The following is a 21,461-nucleotide window of genomic DNA, read 5'->3' as shown; positions in this document are numbered from 1 at the left end:
GGTGCCGTGATCCTATGCAGAGAGCAGAGCTGTCAGAGTCACTGGGAGCTCCCTAAACGCTTCGGGGATTTCAGGAGACTTCAAATGCCTCAAAGCCAAACAAAACCAAAAACTTCCCCTTCAGAAAGTCAGGGCACTTGTGTCCTTCCCTTTTCCTTCCTACTAGGAAGCTCAGTAGGGGGTTGGGGGGCAGCCTTGAAACAACTCACCCAGTGGGGGAACCGACACTCTCGGGGACCACCTCGGAAATGACTTCACACACTGACCACACAACTCAAACTCACTATCATAATGCTTCCCCCGTCAAAAGTAAAAACAGCACACCCACTCCTCAGGGAGTGAGTCACAAACAGAAAAAGTCAATGGCTCTGGGCCACGAGGATCTGCTAACATAGGGAAAAGCTCACAGTGGAGGTGTCTCCCCTGCTGATGCTGTGGTCTTACCCGTGTAGCCTGCATGACAAAGACTGAGCCAAACAATGCTGAAGTTCAAGCATCAGACATTGCCCTGACCCTACAATGAAAACAGAGTTTACATAGTCGTTTGTGCTTCCCTTGGGAGTACTAAGGAATGAGATGCGTCCTTGTGTGCACGCGTGGGAGGGAGGGGATGTTCTTTCAAGGAAGAAGGGACAGGACTGGACTGTGTTGGGAAAGATGGCATCAGAGGAGCAAGTCATAGGCAGGGAGGCTTCTGCTGGGTTCGGGCAAGGCAACTACCTCTCCAGACCTCAATTTCTTGGCTCAGGGAGATGAACCTTAAGATAAACTTGATAAACTTTTGGATTGGTTACATGAAGTTATGCTATCTCCATTTTCATCTCTGTCCCCTCCAGAAGCTAAATGTATGGCTCTGGGCCTGCATAGTGGGGGTATCCTCCCCCACTTAGTGCTGAGAGCAGCCAGCACCCACTTCTCCTGCTGCAGAGCTGCCTCAGGAAAACAGAAACCAGGGCATTTTTCTGTACAGCTCAGGCAAGGGGGAAGGGTTTTTTTGTTTGTTTGTTTTGTTATGCCTGATTATTCCATATAGTCTTCAGTCTTCCAGGGCCAGAGGAGACACTCATTCAATGAGCCTCTCTATCCTGGGAATCTGGCCTGAGTTGACCAAACTCATGCTTGGGGGGTGGTGGGGGGTGGTGGTAAAGAGCATAGATGTGATTGCTGGCAATTTTTTCACAAATGGCATTTCAAAACTGCCTCCCAGTAATGAACTCTTTGCCAGGTCCCCTCTTCTTGCCACACCAAGCTGGCACCCAGAGCTCACACTCGGTCCACACCCTAAACCTCACTCACTCCTGGGTGGGAGTGAGCTCCAGAACGAGTCTCAAGTTGGTGGAGATGGATAGATAACACAGGGTGGAAACAAGCAAATATTTATATGCAGTACAGGTTTCTGCATAACCCTGAGAGCCAGCTTGCAGAAAAAAGTGGGAGAGATGGGAATAAGAGAGCACAAAGGCGAACTGTACTTTCCTTTTTAAACATTCAGCTGAAAGCATTCCAGAATAGCCCTCCCATTGGGTTTTGCTCAGTCATGTCCCACTGCACTTCACCTGCCCTGTGGGGAAAAGGATGGAGAAACCCATTCTCTTATCACCATCTTAGATCTGGAGCAGTGGGGTTCCTGGAACAGCAGCATCAGTACCACCTGGGCACTTGTTAAAAATGTAAAATATCAAACCTCTGCCCCAGACACACTGACTCAGAAACTCTGTGTGTGTATGGGGGTGGTGGTGGTGGTGGTGGTGCACTAATCTGTGATTTAACAAGCCCTCCGGGTGATTGCCATGCATGCCAAAGTTTGAAAACCGCTGATGAAGAGAAAGCAAATTTCAGACAGGGGAGAGGAAAGGTGGAGTAGGGGAGAAGGGGGTGGCTGGTGGCTCACAATTCTTCATCTCAACTCCTCTTTGTAGCTCTGTGGTGTTTGTTGCTGTGGGTCATTCTTCCCACCTACCCAGAAACCACATCATGAGGTGAGAATTTCCAGCCTCTGGTGAGATCCAGGGACCCTGCAACATGTCCTCTGCTACAAACGCAGAGGACTCTATGATCATCCCTGCCCTGAGGGAGAAGCCATGGACCAAAGCAGGCTGGGAATTCCCTGGCCACTAGACTAGAATTGCTAGGAATTACCTAAAAATTACTCCGAGGGGAAAATGAAAAGCAAAGGTGGAGATTCCCCCCATCAGACACTAGGGGGAGACCCATCTCTAGCCTGGGAAGAGGAGGAGTCTGAGAGCTAGAAGAATTTAGACTATTCCTAAAATTGGTTTCTGGTGACTTCTGATAAACCAACCAACCCCTACCCGAGTTTTAAGAGGACAGGCAGTGATCACTGAGTCAGCGTGGTGGAGCTGGTAAGGACTACAAAAGCATACACCTGTCCCCTCACTCCCAGACTAATTTACAGTTAAAACCATAGAGGTAAAGAGGGCCCAGGGTCATACAACTGGTCTATGTCAAGACACAAGTTCCAAGATCCAGGAGTTCCGTTTCCTCACCTATGAGAGATAATCAGGACCCGCTATATAATTTGTGGGCCCTTTGTTAAAAAATTATTAAGGCTATCAGGACCGTGACAGCAGAGCATTAAAGTGGGGGGGGGTGACGGAGATGGTCGTGATGCTGGTAGCAAAGGGATCTGTACTTGGGTCCCACAGGTGAGCTGTCAATATCAGATACAAAGTAGGGCTTTGGTGTGTGTGAGGGGGGTGCGGGGCTGGTATTTCCACAGTAATTATAACAGCGGAGGACAGGAGGGTTTGGTTTTGGAAGTAAAGCTCTCCCAACCCACGGGCCGCTAGAGTGTTCTCACAATCCAGGGCCCGTGGTTACCCTAACCTCACTCTTCTGGGCAAGGAATATCCTACCGGCAGGGCAGCTAATAGAGGGGAAATCCACGGAGAGTGAAAGTCGCACGCGGATAGCCTCGCCCGCCGCGGGGGACAGCTTCTTGGGGTCAGCATCTGCAGCGTCCCCTCCGCCCCCGGCGCGTTCCCCCGCATCACCGGACTCCGCGCGGCTGTGGGAGTGAGAGAGAGAGCCCAGCATTTCCGACTACCGCGGGGCTTGGCTCGCCGGGGGCGGGGGGGGCGGGGGGGGCAGGGGGCAGAGTGGGAGGGAGAAAGAGCAAAGGAGCACATCCCTCCGGTCCGCTGGAAACAGGGAGCGTGGCGGGCGGACACCTACCTAGCCATGGACTTCTCGTTAGACTCCATTCCCTGCTAGCTCCCAAGCCCTTCCTTCCGCCCGCCCTCTCACCTGGGCGTGTTGGGGTGCGGGTGGGGGTGAATGGTGTGCGGGGAAATGACGGGAGAGGGATAGAGGCGGGCTGAAGGCAGACGGCCCTCTACAGAAATGCTTCATCTGAGTTGTACCGAATAGAGTCTTTCCCATACGAAATCCTCCAGTTGCTCCAGCTGACCAGTCCGCTTCCTGAAGACGCCCCGAAATCCACACCCACTCGGGCACCCCCCACTGCCAACCCTGCGGCTTGGTTGGTCCGCGGTTCCCTGGGGTCGTCCTTCCTGCCTCTCCGGAGTCTCCCCGCCCCCGCCCCGCCCCGCAGCCTGCGGTCCCTTTAAAGGCCGCTGGTCTGGGGCCGCCCTCCTCTCGAGGAGGACTCGGGAGTAACGCCGCCGCCGCGTGCCTGGCATGGCCATGGCGTCCCCGGCCATCGGGCAACGCCCGTACCGGCTGCTCTTGGACCCAGAACCGCCGCGCTATCTGCAGAGCCTGAGCGGCCCGGAGCCGCCGCCGCCGCCGCCTCCCGGCCGGTCCTCGTGCCGCTGTGCCCCCGCGCCCCTCTCCACTGCGCCCGGGGCGCACGAGGGGCGCAGCGCCCGAAGGGCTGCCCGAGGGGACCCGGAGCCCCCACCCCGAGCCTCCCGCCCCGCTCGCCCTCTCCGGCCTGGTCTGCAGCAGAGACTGCGGCGGCGGCCTGGAGCGCCCCGACCCCGCGATGTGCGGAGCATCTTCGAGCAGCCGCAGGATCCCCGCGTCCCGGCGGAGCGAGGCGAGGGGCACTGCTTCGCGCAACTGGCGCTGCGGAGCGGCAGAGGCTGGTGTGACCTGTGCGGCCAAGAAGTGCTGCAGCAGGCGCTGCGCTGCGCTAGTGAGTATGACGGTGGGCAAGGGGAGGGGCGCGCGGGAAGACCGCAGTCAATGGGCGAGCGGCTGGGACCGGGAGAGGGCATTGCGCTCCCTGGCTCCAGGGGATTCCTCAACTTTAAGGGAGATAAGCCCTGGAGACTGCTTCTTAGTCCGCTGTCGGGTATCTTTTAGTGACTGCCTACTGCCCAGATTTGGTTCTGCGGTATTTAGTAAATACCTTCTCCTGACGGGTGCATACCTATCCCCCCCCAGATACACACGTGTATACACACACACGCACACACACACACACAGACACGCAGGTTGGGGTTGATGGTGGAAGACGCAAGGTCATTCCGTTGTCTCCTGAGCACCCTCTTGCTTTTGTTGTAGGTTCTTGAGAAAGAGTTGTGAGAGTGAAACTGGTATTGAGTTGGCGATTTGACCCGTGCTTATTAAGGGTTAATGACAAAATGGCATGTTTGTTCATCTATGGTATAGGAGGCCCATGGTACATGTCCCTGTATGGTACATCCTCCAGGGGGCCCTGTTGGGACAGGAAGGAGACCTGGTTAGGCTTTGGATAGAAACAGCTGTGAGGCTGAAGAGAGTCGGAGGTCACCCTGGACCTGTGCCCCCTCCTGCTTTCTACCTCTGGCCCCTCAAACCTTTGGACTCTGCTCTAATGTTTGACTCTGCCCTGCTACCTCCTCTTCTTCCTCCTATGTAACTGCATCTGTCATCATGCTCTAAAATTACCCAACTCTGGCCTGGTCCCTTCATCCCCAGAGCTCTCAAGCCCCTCTGGCCTCCTCCTGAGTCAGGCTCTTCTCAAATCTGACTAGAAAACACTAGGCACCAAGCGTGCAGATTTTCTGAGCCAATCTGCAATATTCTTGGGAGTTTATTATTTTTCTCTTCCTACAGTTTTAGATGTGTGTGTTTTTTTCATGGGTGTCCTCTCCCCACCTCCATCCCCCCATTTTTGCTGTTGCCCATGTTTGGCAGAGGATATCCATGTGTTTATGTGTTTATATATGTATTTAAAATATCTGAGGCACAAAGCACAGACAATGGAATAACTCTAGCAAGCATCTCTGGAAATGGATTGTGGTTTGCATCTTTCAGCAAGGGCCCTTCCCCCATGATCTCCCATCTAGCTGCACCATTGGACAGCACCAGCTACTTCCACGTCAGGAAAACCCTACCTTGCCTCTCTGCAGCCGGTCCACAGCTGAGGCTGTACAGTATGCCTCCCATTGCAGCTGGCGGCAGGGGAAGAGAGCTCAGAATCTAAGCCAGGGTTAAATGGAAGGGGAAGATTGGAGGGGGAAGGGGGTGCTAGTCCCTCCAACACCAGAACTCACAGTTCAGATGCCGATTAAAAAGGAAAGAGCAAAAGTTGTAGAGGTGTGTATGTGGGTGGAGGGCTGTTATCACTGGTAAATGCCCCTGACCTTCCCGTAGAATTGAATGCCCGCGGATGTGTTGGCAGCTTTGGCCTTTTCAAGGCTCTTGGAGTACTTTACTATGATCACCAACCCTGTCGACACAGAGGCAGTATCCTCACTGTAATGGGTTTTATTGTGTGGGATTCCCGGGAATCTGCTTCACTGGAATTTTATTTTGTATTAAGATGTTTGGGGACTATATCAGTTGTTGAACATTTTGCATAGTTTTATGATTGGGGGGGTGGTGGTAACAGTGTATTTGTGTGTGTTTGTATGTGCATATGCATGATACTCTATGACTAAATGAATTGATGTTAACTTCACATTAAACTTTATTTCCTTCGATTGGTTCATAAATAGTTTCTCATGGCAGGAAGACCCAGGTGCATGGACATTTCCTCTGACTTTGTGTGACTTGGTGGCACTTGCATAGGTTTAATACCAACCAGGGATATCTGAACACCAGAGAGAGAGAGAGCAGAGCTGGAATCAAGGGGCTATGGAGAGGAGTCTCTGTTTGTCATTACAGATATTTAATTGTGGGCCTGCGACTGGATGGGAACAGTTAAGAAATATTCTGATGTGAAAATGAGGACGGGTAGGTGGAGACACAGCAAGCCGAACTCACTGAGCATCTTTCTTTAAACTGAAGGTCTAATTCCATGGCAGGGTTGGTTTATTTTATCTTTGTTCTAAAAAGCAAGGGTCTGAAGTACGACTTGTAAAAGGCAGCAGTATGCAATGATTAAGAGCACAGCCTGGAAGCAGAAGACCAGGGTGTGCATCCAGGGTGTGAACTCTGCCACCAAGTCTCAATGTGCCCCTGGGAATCTCTGTGTTCCGATTCCTTGTTTTAAAAAATGGGGAAGATAACATTACCTATTTCATCATGTTACTGTCAGAATGAAATGAATTGATATATATAAAGCACTTAGAACAGTGCCTAAAAAATGCAATATGAATGTTTAATGCAATGTGAATGTTACTATTATCCCCTCCCACTCAACAGTTGTGACAGTTTGTCTGGGTTTGGGACACTTCTTAGGATCACCTTCCCAAGCAATGCGTGCAGTTTTCAGATGCTGTCTGGCTGCTTAGCTAAGTGGGGTAGCGCGTGCCATTAGTATCCCCGGAAGTGCAGGTATCAGTGTCCTCTAGACACGGTCACTCTGCCTGCTGGCTGAGGAGCATCCTCACAGAACGTCAGTGGCTTAGTGGTCACCAGGATGCTGGCACCTTGTCTTTGTATCGTAGACCACACGCTCAGTAAGGAGTGGCTGACGAAGGCGGCAGCTTATTACTATTAAAGCTCCTTGCTCTTGGAAGCAAGCAGAAGGGCAGTGGGTATGTGAATGACATCTGTCTGAGCAGGAGGCTGACACTGGTGGGAGCCCTGTTGGCAAAATGGGCTTTTAATAAGGGAAGCTTTTAGAAAACTGCCTGCCTTTTTAGTGAAAGTTACTCTAATTTAAGCTTACCCCTGCTTCAAGGTCTGTATCTGAGCTCTGGTTAATGCTGGATTTGCCAACAGGGCGGTTCAGGGTTAATATTAATTTCCAGGATCGAAGGAATCGTGTTTGTTAGATAGAGAAGGAAATCCAATGAGGATTGGTGGGAGGGGAGAGAGAGAGAGAGAGAGAGAGAGAGAGAGAGAGAGAGAGAGAGAGGTGGTTGTGTGAATGTGTGCGTGTGTTTTGGGGTGGGGGCAGTGGCAGGGGTGAGAATATCCATTTCCAGCACTCCAGGAGGGAATGGTCAACATGAGAACCTCAGCAACTGTCTTTCAGCTTTGTTCTCAGGGAATATCCCTTATCATAGACCCTTTTCTCTGTAGAAGGCACATTAGGTTGACATTTGACTTTTCACCTCATTTTGGTGGATGTGTAAGCCTTCCTGGACCAGAGACTGATCTGGAAAATGGGGAAACCTAAGTCCCACTCAACCAAGAGGATTGCTTGGACGTACCTTGCATATTGCCAGTGAGTGCCATGCATCTGCTCCCGGAGCCTGTCTCTCTGGAAGGGGCGTTGTTCAGAGCTATGAAGTGTGAAGTGATTGGAATTATAGGGTTGAAAGGGGGGCCCTGGGGCTTATCATCCTAACTTACCCTTCCTGTGATACACATTAGTTATGGTGTGAGTATGAGGCATTTGCCATGGTCCTCAGGGGTGGGGAGGGGGACTTTCTTGGTGAATGAGGCTGGTGTCTCACAGGGCCCCTTGTCTAGCCTTTCCAGCCCTGCCTTGTCACTGCATGAATGGCTGGGCTTAACCCGCCTCTCTCTGCAGACTGGAACCACCCGTGTGACAGCCGTCGTCAGGTCATGCAGGCCCACACCTTGTCGTGGGTTCTTTGTAGAAGAGGTTACTGGGACATTGACGTGAGTCTCCCTGTACAGGAACCCTGGGCACTTGGATGATATTTTACTTGTCCAATGCATCCACCAGTGCTGAGGTGTGTGGCTTGAAGTATTTTCATAGACTCAGACCCATGTTTGGCTTTGGATGTTAGGAAAATGAAGCCCTGAGAGGAATGCTGTGTTGTTACAGATGGTGGAATCTGCGACTTCCCGTCCCTCTCCTGCCCCCGACTCTAACTGGTGTCTTCTTCTTGAGAAAGATCCTAGTGGAGTGTGGAGGGACAGAGAAAAGACCTGGAATGCTGAGAGAGTCCCTCTGAGGTCCCTAAGCGGTGCCTGTTTCCTCTCCTCCCCGCTTCCTGTCTTCTCAAAAGATGAAAGTGAAAGGATTAAATGTAGGCTTTATCATCAGAGCATGAAATTTTCTGATTATGGAGTGAGAGGGGCTTGAATCCCAGGTACAGTCAAAAATGATTAATGCCACTTGTCTGCCAGCCTAATTAGACTTGGTCATGAACGTGTGTGTTCGCCTGCTGATCCTGCAAGTTATTAGGTGGACATGAATTGACATCTCCCCTCTATACTGAGGGTTTGGTCTGGGATCCTCTCTCTTCTCCCCAAGTTTACCAGTGAATCAGCCTATGACAAGACTGGCAGCTAGGCCCTGAGTGACAGGGGAAGGACAGCCCCCAACTCAGCCCCAAGGGCCCTGACTGGCTGGTGAAGTGACTCACCTGCCCTGGGCATGCGCCAAAGGCTCTAGAGGGGTGGCTGAGGCTCATGGCAGGCCCAGCCCACTGGGAGAATGACACCGGAAGAATTCTTTGCAGGTCAATTGTGCCTTTTCTCTGAAGAGCCCAAAGTGTTTTCATTGTTCCTGCCATACATCCTTGGAATAGCTTCCTGAGGTCAGAACTTGGAGAGGCCTCTGCTGAGGTCTCATGTGGGTGGGAGTCGTCAGTCCACCTGCCTAGGGGCAGGGTAGGATTAGGGCGAACCAGACTGGCCTGGAAGGCCTTGGGGACATCTGTGGCTATCAAGCCATTTCCCTCCTTTGGTCTGTGCCCAGCACCTCTGTATCAGAGACAGCCCCCCAACTGCTGTCCCATGGGGCCCTCTTTGGCTCCCCACACCCTCCCTCATTCCTCAGTTTCCTCATGGAAGGAGCTGCTGGGCACTCTTGCCCTGCCCAGGATACCATTAAGGCTGGTGAGGGAGCTGTAAACACATCTCTGGCCTCATGGGAGGCCCTTCTTGTTTGCATTCCTTGGGTGAGGAGGTGACTATTCTTTGGTGGGTGAGTATTTGTGGGTGTGCAAAGCATGTAAAGAGATCATTCCCCCTGACGCCCCACCCATGCCTCAATCAGCACCCCCTGGTGTGGTCTCCTCAGCATGCTGGCAGGTCCGGCCTGTGCTGGTGGCAGGATGCTTTCTGCCTTTCCAGATGGCCTCCTGCCTCCTCTGCTGACCTTGGCCACCCACCCCTCCTGCGGGGCTCGGTCCGGCTTTCCCCTGGCAGGCTCGGGAAGTGCTGGCAGCAGCTGATGCTAGCAAGGCCAGCCCTGACTGCGGAGATGGTTGTACATTTAGTCACTTTCAGTTTTTTCCAAGAGTTTTGGCAAACGTCTCTCCACATGTTTGGGGCCAGATCTTGGTGTTGGGAGGGATGCTGAGCCAACTTAGGCTTGGGGACAGAGCGAGGAGGCCAAAGTGATGATGTCAGACCGGGCAGTCCCTGGAGGCACTGGCTTAAGTGGAATAAAATTGGTGCTAGGGAGTTGTCATGGGGAGACCTGCCCTCAAAGTCAAGACTATTATGACTCAGACCTGAGGAGGTGATATTTGGGTGTTCTTTGAAACACTCCACACTCCATGCTGAGGAGACATAGGCAGAGCATGGTTTGGTCTTTGGCCATAGTGGCTGGCAACTTCAGGTGGGGTCTGTTCTAGCCTGCCTGTGGTTCCTGGCATAGAGAAAGTTCTTGAGACGTGCACCCGTAAGAAAAGATGTGATGTTTGGTTTTTATATTGCCCTTTTTGGAGGGGAAGGAGTCTTTCCTGGCCTGGTAGCATGTGCCCAGTCTCCCTGTGGAGAATACCCTGTTTTGGCTGAGGGATCTGGTGACCCCTGGTTATTGTAAAAGGTCCCAGATTCTCTTCAGGATTGTCCTCCCCACACCTATTGCCCTGGCCCCATTGAGAGCGTCAGGGGGACAAGTGTGATCTGACATTGTGCTGAGGGTTTGTAGGAAGGGTGGTGTGGGGAAGTGTAGTCTGTTCATTCCTGTGTGTCCCGGGGTGGCGGGCAGGTAGCCAAGTATGTCACTCACCTGTGGCCGCAGTGGGCTAGGTCATATTTACTCTCCGGTGGAGGGCCTGCATGCCACCTTCTGCTCTTGTTTGTCCCTGTTTCTTGAACAATCATTTCCAGGGCGGGGCAGATATTACCCAGACCTTTACAGTGGCTACTGGCTAGAGCTGCGAGAAAATGAAAAGTTGGCTTCTATGGACCTTTAAGAAATCAGACCACAGGGTCACTAAAGTCAGGCCTAAAAAATAGTGATGTTCTTTGACTATCTGGGTTTTTTTGTTTTGTTTTGTTTTTGTTATTAATCCTTTCATGTTTTGTTTCTACTGGAGGCTGGATCTGGGAAAGAATCATCATTCTATTTGCTGGAGATACAAATTAGTGTTTTATGAGCCTGTTAGGATGGGAATATCCCGTAGATATAGAGTTGAGAATGGCCTAGAAATTGAGGGACCGGATATAACTTTTAGCTCAGAGACGACTTCGCGTTTTCTAGGACACTGGTTTGTGAGATAGGCAGGGCTGGTTGAATCCTGGCCGTCTCACAGATGAGGAGACACAGCATTCAGTGAGTCAAAGGACTTCTCCAAGATGCCCCAGATCATTATAGCAAACCCAGCTCCAGAACCCAGCATAGCCTTCTGCCTTGTGCGCTGTCATTGAACATGCAAGTTAGTTGAATTTCCTCATCCAACTGCTTTCCTTCTTCCAATGAATGCTGAAATGTCCATCAAAAGAGGTACAGAAAAACAGGAGGGCAAGCCAAGTGGTGGGTCAGCCATATGCAAGGTAGAAAATCAGTCAGAGCCTGGATAATTGAGAGTTGGCTGCACTTCAGCCTGGTTTCAACATTTAGTTTCTAGACAGATTTTTCAGCGTGTGTAAATCATGAGATCTTACAACGAAGGGTGAAGTTTTTCTAAACCTCAAGATAAAAGAAACAAGTGTATCTCTCCCTACCACCACCTATTGGTGTTGGGTGCATTTAGGGGGTGGGCGTGGAAATGCAAGTAGAAGATCTTTTCCTGTTTCATGCCTCCTTACTGTGACCCAGGGTCAGAGTTCATGACACAGGATTAACCATGAACCAAAGTGAAATTAGGTTCAGTCTCAGAGGGGACAGCCAGGGTGAAGAAGAGTTGGATAGGGACTGGAAAATCAACTGAGGTTGGCATAACGAACCCCTGCTCTGTCCCAGGCAGTGGTGTGACCACGTGGGGAAGAGCAAATCTGCGGAAAGCCCCCCACCCCAACTCTGACTCGATGTTTCTCCAGGTCAGGTTCTCACTTGGGCATCATCACTTACTTTCCTTGCTGAGTTAGAGGAAGCTGTTTTCTTCTATTCAAGTTGAATGGAAGCTGGAGGTTTTGTGTTTTCTGTTGAAAGTATTAAAAAAGCCAAAAAAACTCAGAGCTGCCTCACTATTCAAATGGAACAATAGATTCCAGCTGTAACTTGAGAGTTTTGAGAGAAAGCGTTGAACATACAGTACATAAATGTCTACTCTGGTGCTGAATGTTTTTTTTAAAAAATCTGGAGGTACCTTTATCTGAATAGGGTATTTCAAGGTGAGAATACATTCTAAACCCAGAACTTAAGATCGTGAAGCCTGTTCCTTCGAATTTTTTGGGGCCTTGGCTGGACTCTCTCTTCAGCGTGGAGGTCATCTGGTCAAGGCTTGGGTGTCAGGGGCAGCAAGAGGTTATCTCAAGCATTCCCCTGCTTCTAGACAGTGCTCCTCCTAAGCCATCCCTATAGGAGAAAATCTATCCAGTTTTCAAAGGGTCAGCAGTGAAGATTCTAGAGCCTCCCAAAGCCCTGTCTCTTGTCTCTGCCAGTTCTTTCCTGCTGGATTCTTCAACTGCTTACTCTGTCAAAGAACAGCTCTGTGAGGAGGAGAAAGGAGAAGTGAGGTCAGTTTATCCTCGAGCCCAAATGGGGCATTCTGGAGGGATTTCCTCCCATTGCATGTGACTCGTATTTGAAAACCCCCCTGACACGCATGTGTTCTCATCTTTGAGGATAGCAATGGGAATACCAGCCTGGCGGGTGTCCTGAGCCTTCTTGGAGATCTCATGTACAAGGATCAGAGTCACAGTGGGGCAGGGAACCTTGGCTCCCAACTGTTGCCTGATGGCCCCAAGTTCAGGACCTGGACTCACTCATGACCCTCTTCTGGCACAGAGGTTGCTGGGTAAACTGTGCAGCCCAGTCCCCCTGAGGAAGTACTAGGGAGAAAGTACCAGTGTCCTGGCCTAAGGAAGGGCAGTATCTGGGGTAATATCTATATTAAATAAATGAGTTATAACAATGTGTTTTTATTGTCGAGCTTGCAAACGAGTTTTTGTTGGTATTGCACCTGAGGCCCTCCATAGTGAGGGGTGACCTAAAATGGGGAGGGACCTCCTGGCCAGATGTCCTATGAGAAGGGCAGGTGATGGGGGAAGCTATTTGGAGGACTGGAGTGTAGCTTAGGTTTGTTCTACCAACATTTTCTTCTCTAAGTGGGCCCACGGACATGGCCTTGGGTATAGGATGCCATTCGGCATTCTCCGTGACCTGGAGACTCCGTGACTACAGCACAAAGGAGGGGAGCCAGGCTGATAGCTACAGGAGGAATAACAGAGCTCACCTCCCAATTCTTGAGTGCTGGCTTCCTGGACTTAGCCCTAGGTGATCAGACCACAGGTGTGCAAATGCCACTTCATTTCTGCACACGCCTCTGTCCTCTGTGATACGTTTCCTGTGGTTAACGAACAGTGACCTCCTTCATCTGAAACGTGCTTCAGCTGGCGGTTGGCAGATGAGTTCTGGCATCTCTGGGCAGCCTGGCAGCAGGCAGCCCTCTCCAGAGGTTTTCCTGGAAGGTTTTGCTGCCTGTCCAGTGCCAATCGCCCTTCTTGTCCTGGGTGACAGGGCCACTGGGAACTTTCCCACCAGGACTTGGTTGTTTTTGGAAGTTAGCATTGAGGGGACACCCTCTGAGCATCATTTCAAGGAAAGAGGACAACATTTCCACCCTTTTAAATATTTTCTCTTTCTTTCTCTTTTTGCCTGTCACCTCTTCTCTGCTCAGGTCTCTGGTCTCAGATAAATGGTCTGACCCTCTTAACACCACCTCCTTCTGGGCCCAGCGACTGGAAGCTGCGGCTCTCTCCTGCCCTGGGCTTAGCATGGGAGGATGTGAATGAATTAGCCTGGTTGTCCCTTAGCAGCCTATACAGCTGGTAAAGCATTATGAATCGCCATCCCCAAAGAAATCCATTAATGAGCTCCTGGGCCAGGCCCACGGTATGAGGTAACCGATCACTCTTGTCATCGGTTGAAACTTTGGAGACATTGATTTTTAGACTCACGGGCGCTACTGAGGAGTGAGGCTCAGGCAGCCTCTTTCCTGCAGCCTCTTTGGTGCGGGAATTTTTATCTTATCAAGCTAAAAGCCCCAGGAATAGAAAGTTTTCCACTGGGGGCGGTGGAGGGGAAGGACCTCAGCTAGACTTGAAAAGGCATTGCTTAGGCTGTGCTGGGGCCACTGAGGCCCCAGGTGCTGTGGCTTCCTTTGGAAGAGCAGCGAAGCTGGACAGATTTGAGCAGAACCTCAGTCACATGAAGCCTGGAGCCCTTCCAGGGCCCACTCATTCCACCACCCCTGACACCAGGCCTAGAGAGAAGCTATTGATCTCCTGCAGCTGGGATGACAGAGGGCCGAGACGAGGAGGCGGCCACTGCCTGCTTCGGAACAGTCACCTCGAGGCTCCAGCAGCTCTTCCGCAGGCTCCCTAAGAGCCACTTGGGATCAGAAAAGCTCCAGGCCCCGCAGAGTTTCCGCCACAAGGCCCGGCTGGCTCGTGGTAGGTCCAAGTCGCTCCAGCTGGGGGTGTTCAGGGGATACTTGGGTTCTGAGGCCTTTCCCATGGAGAAGGGAGTGCAGGAGAGTTCTGGCAGCCTGGTATTGAATGCTGAGCTCAGCACCACTCCTTGCACCACCATCCGCCCCACTGCCACCGACTCCCCAGGCACCAAAACTTAGGTGCTGCCATCCTGCAGGTTTAGGTGGAACAGCCAGACCTGAAGGACATGGTCAGCCCATGTCGGAAGCCCATGGGTTTTAACAGCCTTTCAGTGGCTGAGAATTAGGGCCAAGAAGTCATCTTAATCTGGCTGGGTTCCTGAGATGGTGGAATGTGGGAATCTTGGATGGCCATTGTTTTCCATCTGCTTATCCTGTGACTCTGAGGGGGCATCAGATCTTGCCAAGGTGCTGAGCCAGCCTTCCAAGGACCCAGGAGCCATGAGGTTTCCTAGGCTAAGGCTTCTCACCTGCGTGGTTAGTGGAGGTGACTGGGGGGCAGACCGTGTGGGGCTGGAGACTGCTGGGCGGGACACAGCTGGACAGGAGCCCCAGCCTCAGGCAGTGACTGGGCACTAATTAGGGTGAGAACAGTCCTTGCCTGGAGAAGGATAACGGACAGTATGGACCGAGTGAAAGATGAGAAGGAGAGACAGTAGTAATTCAAATTTTTATAGCATCTTAGGTCATCCTATTCCCCTTTTTCAAGGAAAGGAGACTGGGGCCAAAAAAGGCCCTGTTGGTGGCACCTCCACGTCTATCTGGGACCCTGAGCACCTGCCTTTTAGCCTAGGGGTCTTTCCGCTGTATTTTGCTACCTACAGCATCTTATATTTCTGCAGCGCCCTTCGGCTAAAAATTCAAAGCCTTCATGTGTGTGTGTGTGTTTTTTAATGTCATATATTCCCTCCAGATTGCAGTATGGTGGAAGTGGGGAAAGGATTTGCTATTTCACAGGTGAGGTGACTCAGATAAAGCAGGCCCCTTGCTAAAGGTCAGAGCTGCACAACCAGGCCTGGAACCAGTCACAGCTGATTCTACTCCTCTCACTGACCTTTAGCTGCTTCTCTCTGATGGCTGGATCTTTGGAGAACACCCCCTTTCCTTGGGGCTCTTGCCCCATCTTCTCCACACTGTTCTCATACACTTTTAGGAGTAGGTGGGCCTCTAGGTGGCCACAACACAGAGCATTAGGGATGGAATTAAACTGAAAAACCATCTCTGGGCTAAGCTTTTAAAAGCAGAGTTTAGAAGAAGATATAATCCTGACTATGAAAAATGTAATTTTTCTGATTAAGGTTTTACCTCTCGAGAAGTGGGGATTTTAATTCAATTAATCACCATATGGAGACAAATACTCTTTAGCCAGCCTGAATAATTTATCCTCATCAATAGCCTAATACATGCTGAGAAGCCGGCTGGATACTGAGTTCCTCAGTTTAAATGCTCACTAGAGTCTTCAGGTTCACCCTCTCCCCACCTCCCTGTTAAAACTTATTCAATAGATCATTTCCTTGCTCCTTTGCTATTCAGCCCAAGGAGTTACGGATTTAATCAACTCTATCAGGCCTGGAGTGGCAGCATTAAGGTTAGGGTGAGTACTGCACTGCAGCTCAGATGTACTCGTTTGGACTTAATTGATTGGCAGAGGAGGGGGAAGATGGTACCCAGAGAGGATGGGAGCAGAAGTCTGCAGGCTGTGGACTTCTGGACTAGCTCTTGCTTGCAGGACTCCATGAGCAACCTGCAGTATGGCATTTAAGGAAATGGGCTTAGAGCCAGGTCAACTTGACTCTGGATTGTGGATTCCTGGCTGGAGGACCCTCCTTATACAGATTAACCTCTCTGAATCCCGGTTTTTCCCAGTGTAAATGGGGAAAGAATGTCAACCTCAAGCTAGTGTTATATGGGTTAAATATGACTTTAGATGTAAACCAATTGACGTATCACATACTTGTCACATAGAGGCTTCTCACTGTCAGCTGCTGTGATTTCATGCTCCTAGAAATACTTTTAACAGCTGTTTCCAGTAGGTCACCTGTGTAAGCCCCCAATACAGCTGTCTACTCTTCCATTGCACTTGGGTCAAAGTGGGCTGCCTGCGTCTCAGTGAAAGAGTTTGAAGGTTGCCCAGGCAGAAGTGGAGGAGGGGCATAAAACTCTTAAATACATTCTCTGGGAAAATTCCTATCATTGACTTTACCTCACCACTTAATTAACAGGCAAGGCTAGATTAACCCACCAGGCATCATTAGGGGCTAAGAAAGTGTGTTGCCAAAGAGCAAGTCATATATCATTTTAAAAGGCTGCTTGGAGGTCACTGAGAAATGGGCCTGGGTCTCCCCAGAAGTCTCTGGTGGTCCTGGCTACAGGGATACAGTTGTAAAGAAGCCTTTGTGTGTCTCCTGCAGGGAGGGCCTCAGACGTAATCTATTTAGCTTTCTTCTCACTGCAGAAAGTCTCCTTTCACCCAGTTGGTTGGTGTTCGGTTGTTGATCTGCACTTTGAATGCAAGTGACATCAAAGCAGGTGTGGAAAATCCAGTTAACTGCAGCAGCCTGGTTGTCCCATAAAGGACTGAATGTGGCCTGAACTAGTGTGCTCCGGGCCTCCTGGGACCTCCTGGCACTCTGATGAGGCCTACCTGTGCACACGCTCCTGTGTGTGCGTTCTATCCGCACATCTGTCTAAGGTTTTTCTGCCGTCCTGTGATCTGTAGATTCCCCGGGCAGGACTTCTTGCAAACGTATTTAACTGTTCTTATCTTTGGGGTCTGTGGGACACCATGAAAAATATGCTGAAGTTTAGCAAGAGGGTAGGTGTTTGCTAAAAGCGAAAAAAAACCCTCAAGCTTTTCATTCTACGTCTGCCCGTTACCACTAGGCTCATGTCCTTTTCTCTGTCAGCTACCCAGGCTGCTCCTTGTGTCTTCTCAGGGGCCCCAGGGACGGGGAAGAGGGCCCCACGCCCAGGGGTAGGGGACCCCACCTGTTTTGTCTCTCTTACACCCAGAGCAGAGTGTCTGTCACATGCCTAGAGAAGGCGGAGGCCCCTCCGGAGCAGACCTGAGCCGAGAGGGCATCTGGCGGTTCTGTCTGGCTTTGGACACCATAGGCTGTTGCTGTCTCTTAAATCCCCTTAAGCCCAACTGTCTATAATGTTTTAAAACATTTTTTCTTCTCTTAAGGTGCTCTGGCAATAGAATTTCTTTTTTCCTGTGGTGACAATCAAAATAGATATATCTATATTGGAAAAAAATATACAAGTATGTGTGTGTGTGTATATATATATATATATATATATATATATATATATATATTCCTTTCATACATTTGTTCCCGTTACAGAAAGTGTTTGGATAGAACCGGCTGTCCTGTGGACCAGTGCTTTGCTTTTCCCATCCTTGGAATCCGCCTCAAATCGTTTATTTTTACATTTTTCCGAAATCTACTGCCTCCATCCATTGTTGGCCAGGATGGGATTCTCCGAGATGCTTTGTGATATCGCACTGAGGGCCACACTCGCCCTCGTCTGTCTTCTCTGTCTACCTCTCCCCCTCATCATTGCATGAGGCCACAGTACAAAAAGGCCAATAAAATAGGGTACATCTCTTACAGGTGCTTTAAGTACCATTTGGGAAACATAAAAATATAATAACCCCCCAAATTCAATCAAAAGATTAATTAAAATAAAAACATTAAAAATAGTTTGCTGTTGTAAAAAGACCAAATAGTAGATTTAATAGCAGAGTTTGTTTTAGACAACTGTGGGAATTGTAGTTACAGCAGAATGTAAATGTTATAAACACTGAAAGTGTAAATAATATAATATAGAAAAAAATCAAGGGGTGGGAGCAGAAGAGATGGGAGGGAGAGTTCGAGCAAGGTCCTAGCAGGGAGTCAGTTAATGCTATCTGAAGTTGAAGCATGAATTGTTAAAAATGACTCAACCCTATTATGTTTGTTTATAATTTTAAACAAATATACACATGCGCACAAGGCAGGGTGGAGGGCATGCTTAAGGGTTATAGCACCCCCAAGGAGCGGAGTGGCATGCAACAGGCCATATGGGAAAGGTGACCGGGGATCAGGCCCTGGCCCCGCCTCACTGGACACAGGGCAGGCATCGCCTGCCGTCCCCCTCACTTCCGGCATCATCCGTCTGAACTTGCTGTGAATTGTCCTGCCTTCCCTCCCTCCACCTGCCCCTCCCAACACAACCCTAACCAACATACCCCCACCTGGCCTGGCTACAGTGCCTTCCTTTTGTTGGTGCTTTCAGCCTAGGGATGTATAGTTGTGTTGGAGAAAGATGATTAATGGGCCTGCCCGAGAGGCACACCCACCCACTCCAGGCAGGATTATACCCCTGCAGGCCAGCCGCCTATGTTTGGGAAGGGGGTGCAGGGGCATGTCCAGCCTACCTGGAAATGTGACAAGAAGGCAGGTTCAGGAATAAACAAATGATACATTAGATCCAGGGACCAAGGTCCCAGTGAGAATTTTAATATCTACTTTGCCCCATGGACAACAACTGAGAAGGATCTTTCCCCTCAGTACAAAAGGGTCACTCAAAAGTTCATGTCAACCCCATCCAGCTCTGTCACAGGCCAAACCAGTGTGGTCATCTTGGGAGAGGGTGGGGACCAGGATCTCGGGGATGGCCTTGTGTCCTCAGTTCAAACCGGCTCCCCAGCACCACTCTACCTCTCCAGCACCTTCTCGCCTCAGTGTGCCTGACCTGGGGGAGCCAGCTTTCCATAGAGGCCGCCCACCCAGCCCTCTATTGTAGACGGGAACTGAACATGCGATCCTGACATGTGTATGTTCAGATACATCCCCTCTTGGCTCTTTGCACAGAGATAACAGCCCCAGTGCCTCCAGCTGCCCCACTTGCCTGTCCATGGGAGGGCTGGCAGTCCCTGACCTAAGACATGGCCAGGCTTCTATGTCGCTCCTCTACCACCAGTGCATCGACCCTTCCTGTTGGCTTCTTGGCTTGCTTTCTGGCACGTGTGTGTGTGTGTGCGTGTGTGTGTTGGAGTTAGGCTTGTGTGCCTCCAGGCCCTCCAGGCTGGGGTGGGGGTGCTGAATGCCCTCAGGGGTGGCCTGTCCTCTGAAACAAGGAATCACAGTGTATGGTCTCAAGAGGGCTGGGTCCAGGCTCCTTCCTGGAAACATAAAGATGCAGGTGTCCTGAGCTGGCTGCCTGACCCAGGAGTGGGGAGTTTCCACTCCCTGCTGCCAGCCCCACTAGGAGTTTAACTAGGAGTGTGAAAAATGTATAAATTGTGTTGATTTTGGCAATTGCTACAGACCTCCAAGCTTGACAAGTTACAGTCTCTACCTTCCCATTCTCCAATACCGTGCAGCCTCTCCTGTCCCTGCCTTACTCTTCTGAGCTCATCAAAGGCAGGGCTGGAGGGAGGTAGGGACAGGGAGGAGGAACTTAGGTGAGCAGGAAAGTTGCATGATTCCTCTTATCGCAATACATTGGAATGAGAAGTTTTTTGGTTGGCATCACACGCTGAGTCAACAGGAAGTACCCAGACTCAAGAGTCCCATAGCTAAAAATGACAGCTACCATTTATTGAGCACATGCTATGTGCAGGCACTATTCGATACCTTACATACATTCTCTCCAATTTTGTCAACAAATCTGGCAAGGAAGATATTACTTCCATTTTGCAGATGAGGAAATTGAGGCTAAATAAATTCCATATTTTACTGAGGTTAGGGCAGTTGTCCAGTCCCATCTCATACCCAGTTAGTAGGGCTTAGGTTCAAGCCATGATCTGTGTGACTTTGGCGGCCAGATTCTGTCCTTTCCTCAGCTCCCAGTTAATTGCTTCGTCCCCTGCACCCATTCTCAAAGACCTCTGTCATACGCATTAAGCAGTATGCTTCAAGGCACCACACAGTTTATTCGAGGATTTCTGATTTTAGCTGCTGAGTGGATGCACTCTGGTGCCTCTGTGATGCAGCTGGTGCTGGGAGCCTGGCATCCACTGTGGATGCTGTCCCATCATCCTCATCTCTCCACACGATGAGGCAGATGGCTCTGTTATGTCCTAGGGAGCAGAGTTGCAGAAGCCGGGCCTCTTTGAGTGGGGGAAGCTGAGAGCCCATTACCTGTGGAGCTTGAAATTGGCTGAAGAGCTGGCCTTTCTGGTGAAGCTGTGCTGGGAGCTCAGTGCAGGAATCTCTGGCTGCTGCCAGAGTAGTTCAGAGTCTTCAGATGTGGTGTCCCAGACATGAAGGGGCAATGTCTGGAGAACCAATCCAGAGCAGGCAGACAGTATGGATGGTTTCTGAAGCCCCCAGGCTGAGTGGCTTGGTTGGCTGGGACTTGAGCTGTGAACTGGCTTTTCCAGAATGAGGCAGAAGCTTCTGGGAGGGACACTCTTGCTAGGGCAGAGGAAAAAGCAAACTCCTTACCCAGACCCCTTCAACTCATGCTCTTTTCTGGCTTTGGGCCACCCTAATCTCCGTCCAGATGAAGCCCATTCCTGGCCTCAAGCAGTCAGGCTAAGTGGAACCAGGACCAAAGGAAGGTGGCAGCTCTGAGGAACGATTTCCCGGAAAATGGCCAGTGAGAAGCAGCCGGGTGTGATGGATTTCCACTCTTCCTCTGTGAGGCTCTCAACAAGTCTCTTAACTTCTGCAAGTCTCAGTTTCCTCATCTCTAAAATAGGGTTAGGCCAAAGAAGGAGCTGGGAATCTGCCTCCACACAAAACCCTGTGTGTGGTGGGTGGCACGGGTGTTTACAGCAGCCTTGTTCATAATTGCCAAAACTTAGAAGCAACCGAGGTGCCCTGCAGTAGGTGAGTGGATAAACTGTGGTACCTCCAGACAATGGAATATTATTCAGTGCTAAAAAGAAATGAGCTATCAAGCCATGAAAAGACATGGAGCACCTTAAATGCATATTACTAAGTGAAAGAAGCCAATATGAAAGACACCCACTGTATGACTCCTACTATATCACATTCTGAAAAAGGCAAAACTATGGAGACAATAAAAAGATCAGTGGTTACCAGTGGCTGGGTGGGAGGAAGGGATGAATAGAGCATAGAGATTTTTAGGGCAGTGAAACTACTCTGTATGGTACATAATAGTAGATAGATATCATTATATATTTGTCCAAACCCATGGAATGTACAACGCCAAGGGTAAACCCTCATGTAAATGGTGGACTTTGAGTCATAATGATGTGTCAGTATAGGTTCATCAGTTGTAACCAGTGTCCCACTCTGGTGGGAGATGTTGATGATGGGGGAGGTTGTGGGGGAGGGGGGCAACAGGTATATAGGAACTCTGTACACTTCTGCTTAATTTTGCTGTGAACCTAAAACTGCTCTAAAAAGTAAAGCCTGCTTTTAAATAAAGAGA

The 21,461-nt window shown here is 50.2% G+C and overlaps 1 protein-coding gene across 1 annotated transcript in view; it reads left to right on the top strand.

Annotated features, from left to right (window-relative positions):
• The first annotated feature begins 3,636 nt into the window (after positions 1-3,636).
• Positions 3,637-21,461, top strand: part of RASSF5 (Ras association domain family member 5) — a 69,061-nt gene continuing 51,236 nt past the window's right edge. Inside the window, exon 1 of the mRNA XM_033093131.1 lies at positions 3,637-4,120. Within this exon, the coding sequence (XP_032949022.1) occupies positions 3,661-4,120 (460 nt within the window). The 5' untranslated portion in view covers positions 3,637-3,660. The remainder of the gene's footprint in view (positions 4,121-21,461) is intronic.

This window comes from Rhinolophus ferrumequinum, chromosome 22 (assembly GCF_004115265.2).
Source record: "Rhinolophus ferrumequinum isolate MPI-CBG mRhiFer1 chromosome 22, mRhiFer1_v1.p, whole genome shotgun sequence".
NCBI classification, from domain to species: Eukaryota; Metazoa; Chordata; class Mammalia; order Chiroptera; family Rhinolophidae; genus Rhinolophus; species Rhinolophus ferrumequinum.
This window is presented reverse-complemented; position numbering and strand designations above follow the sequence as displayed.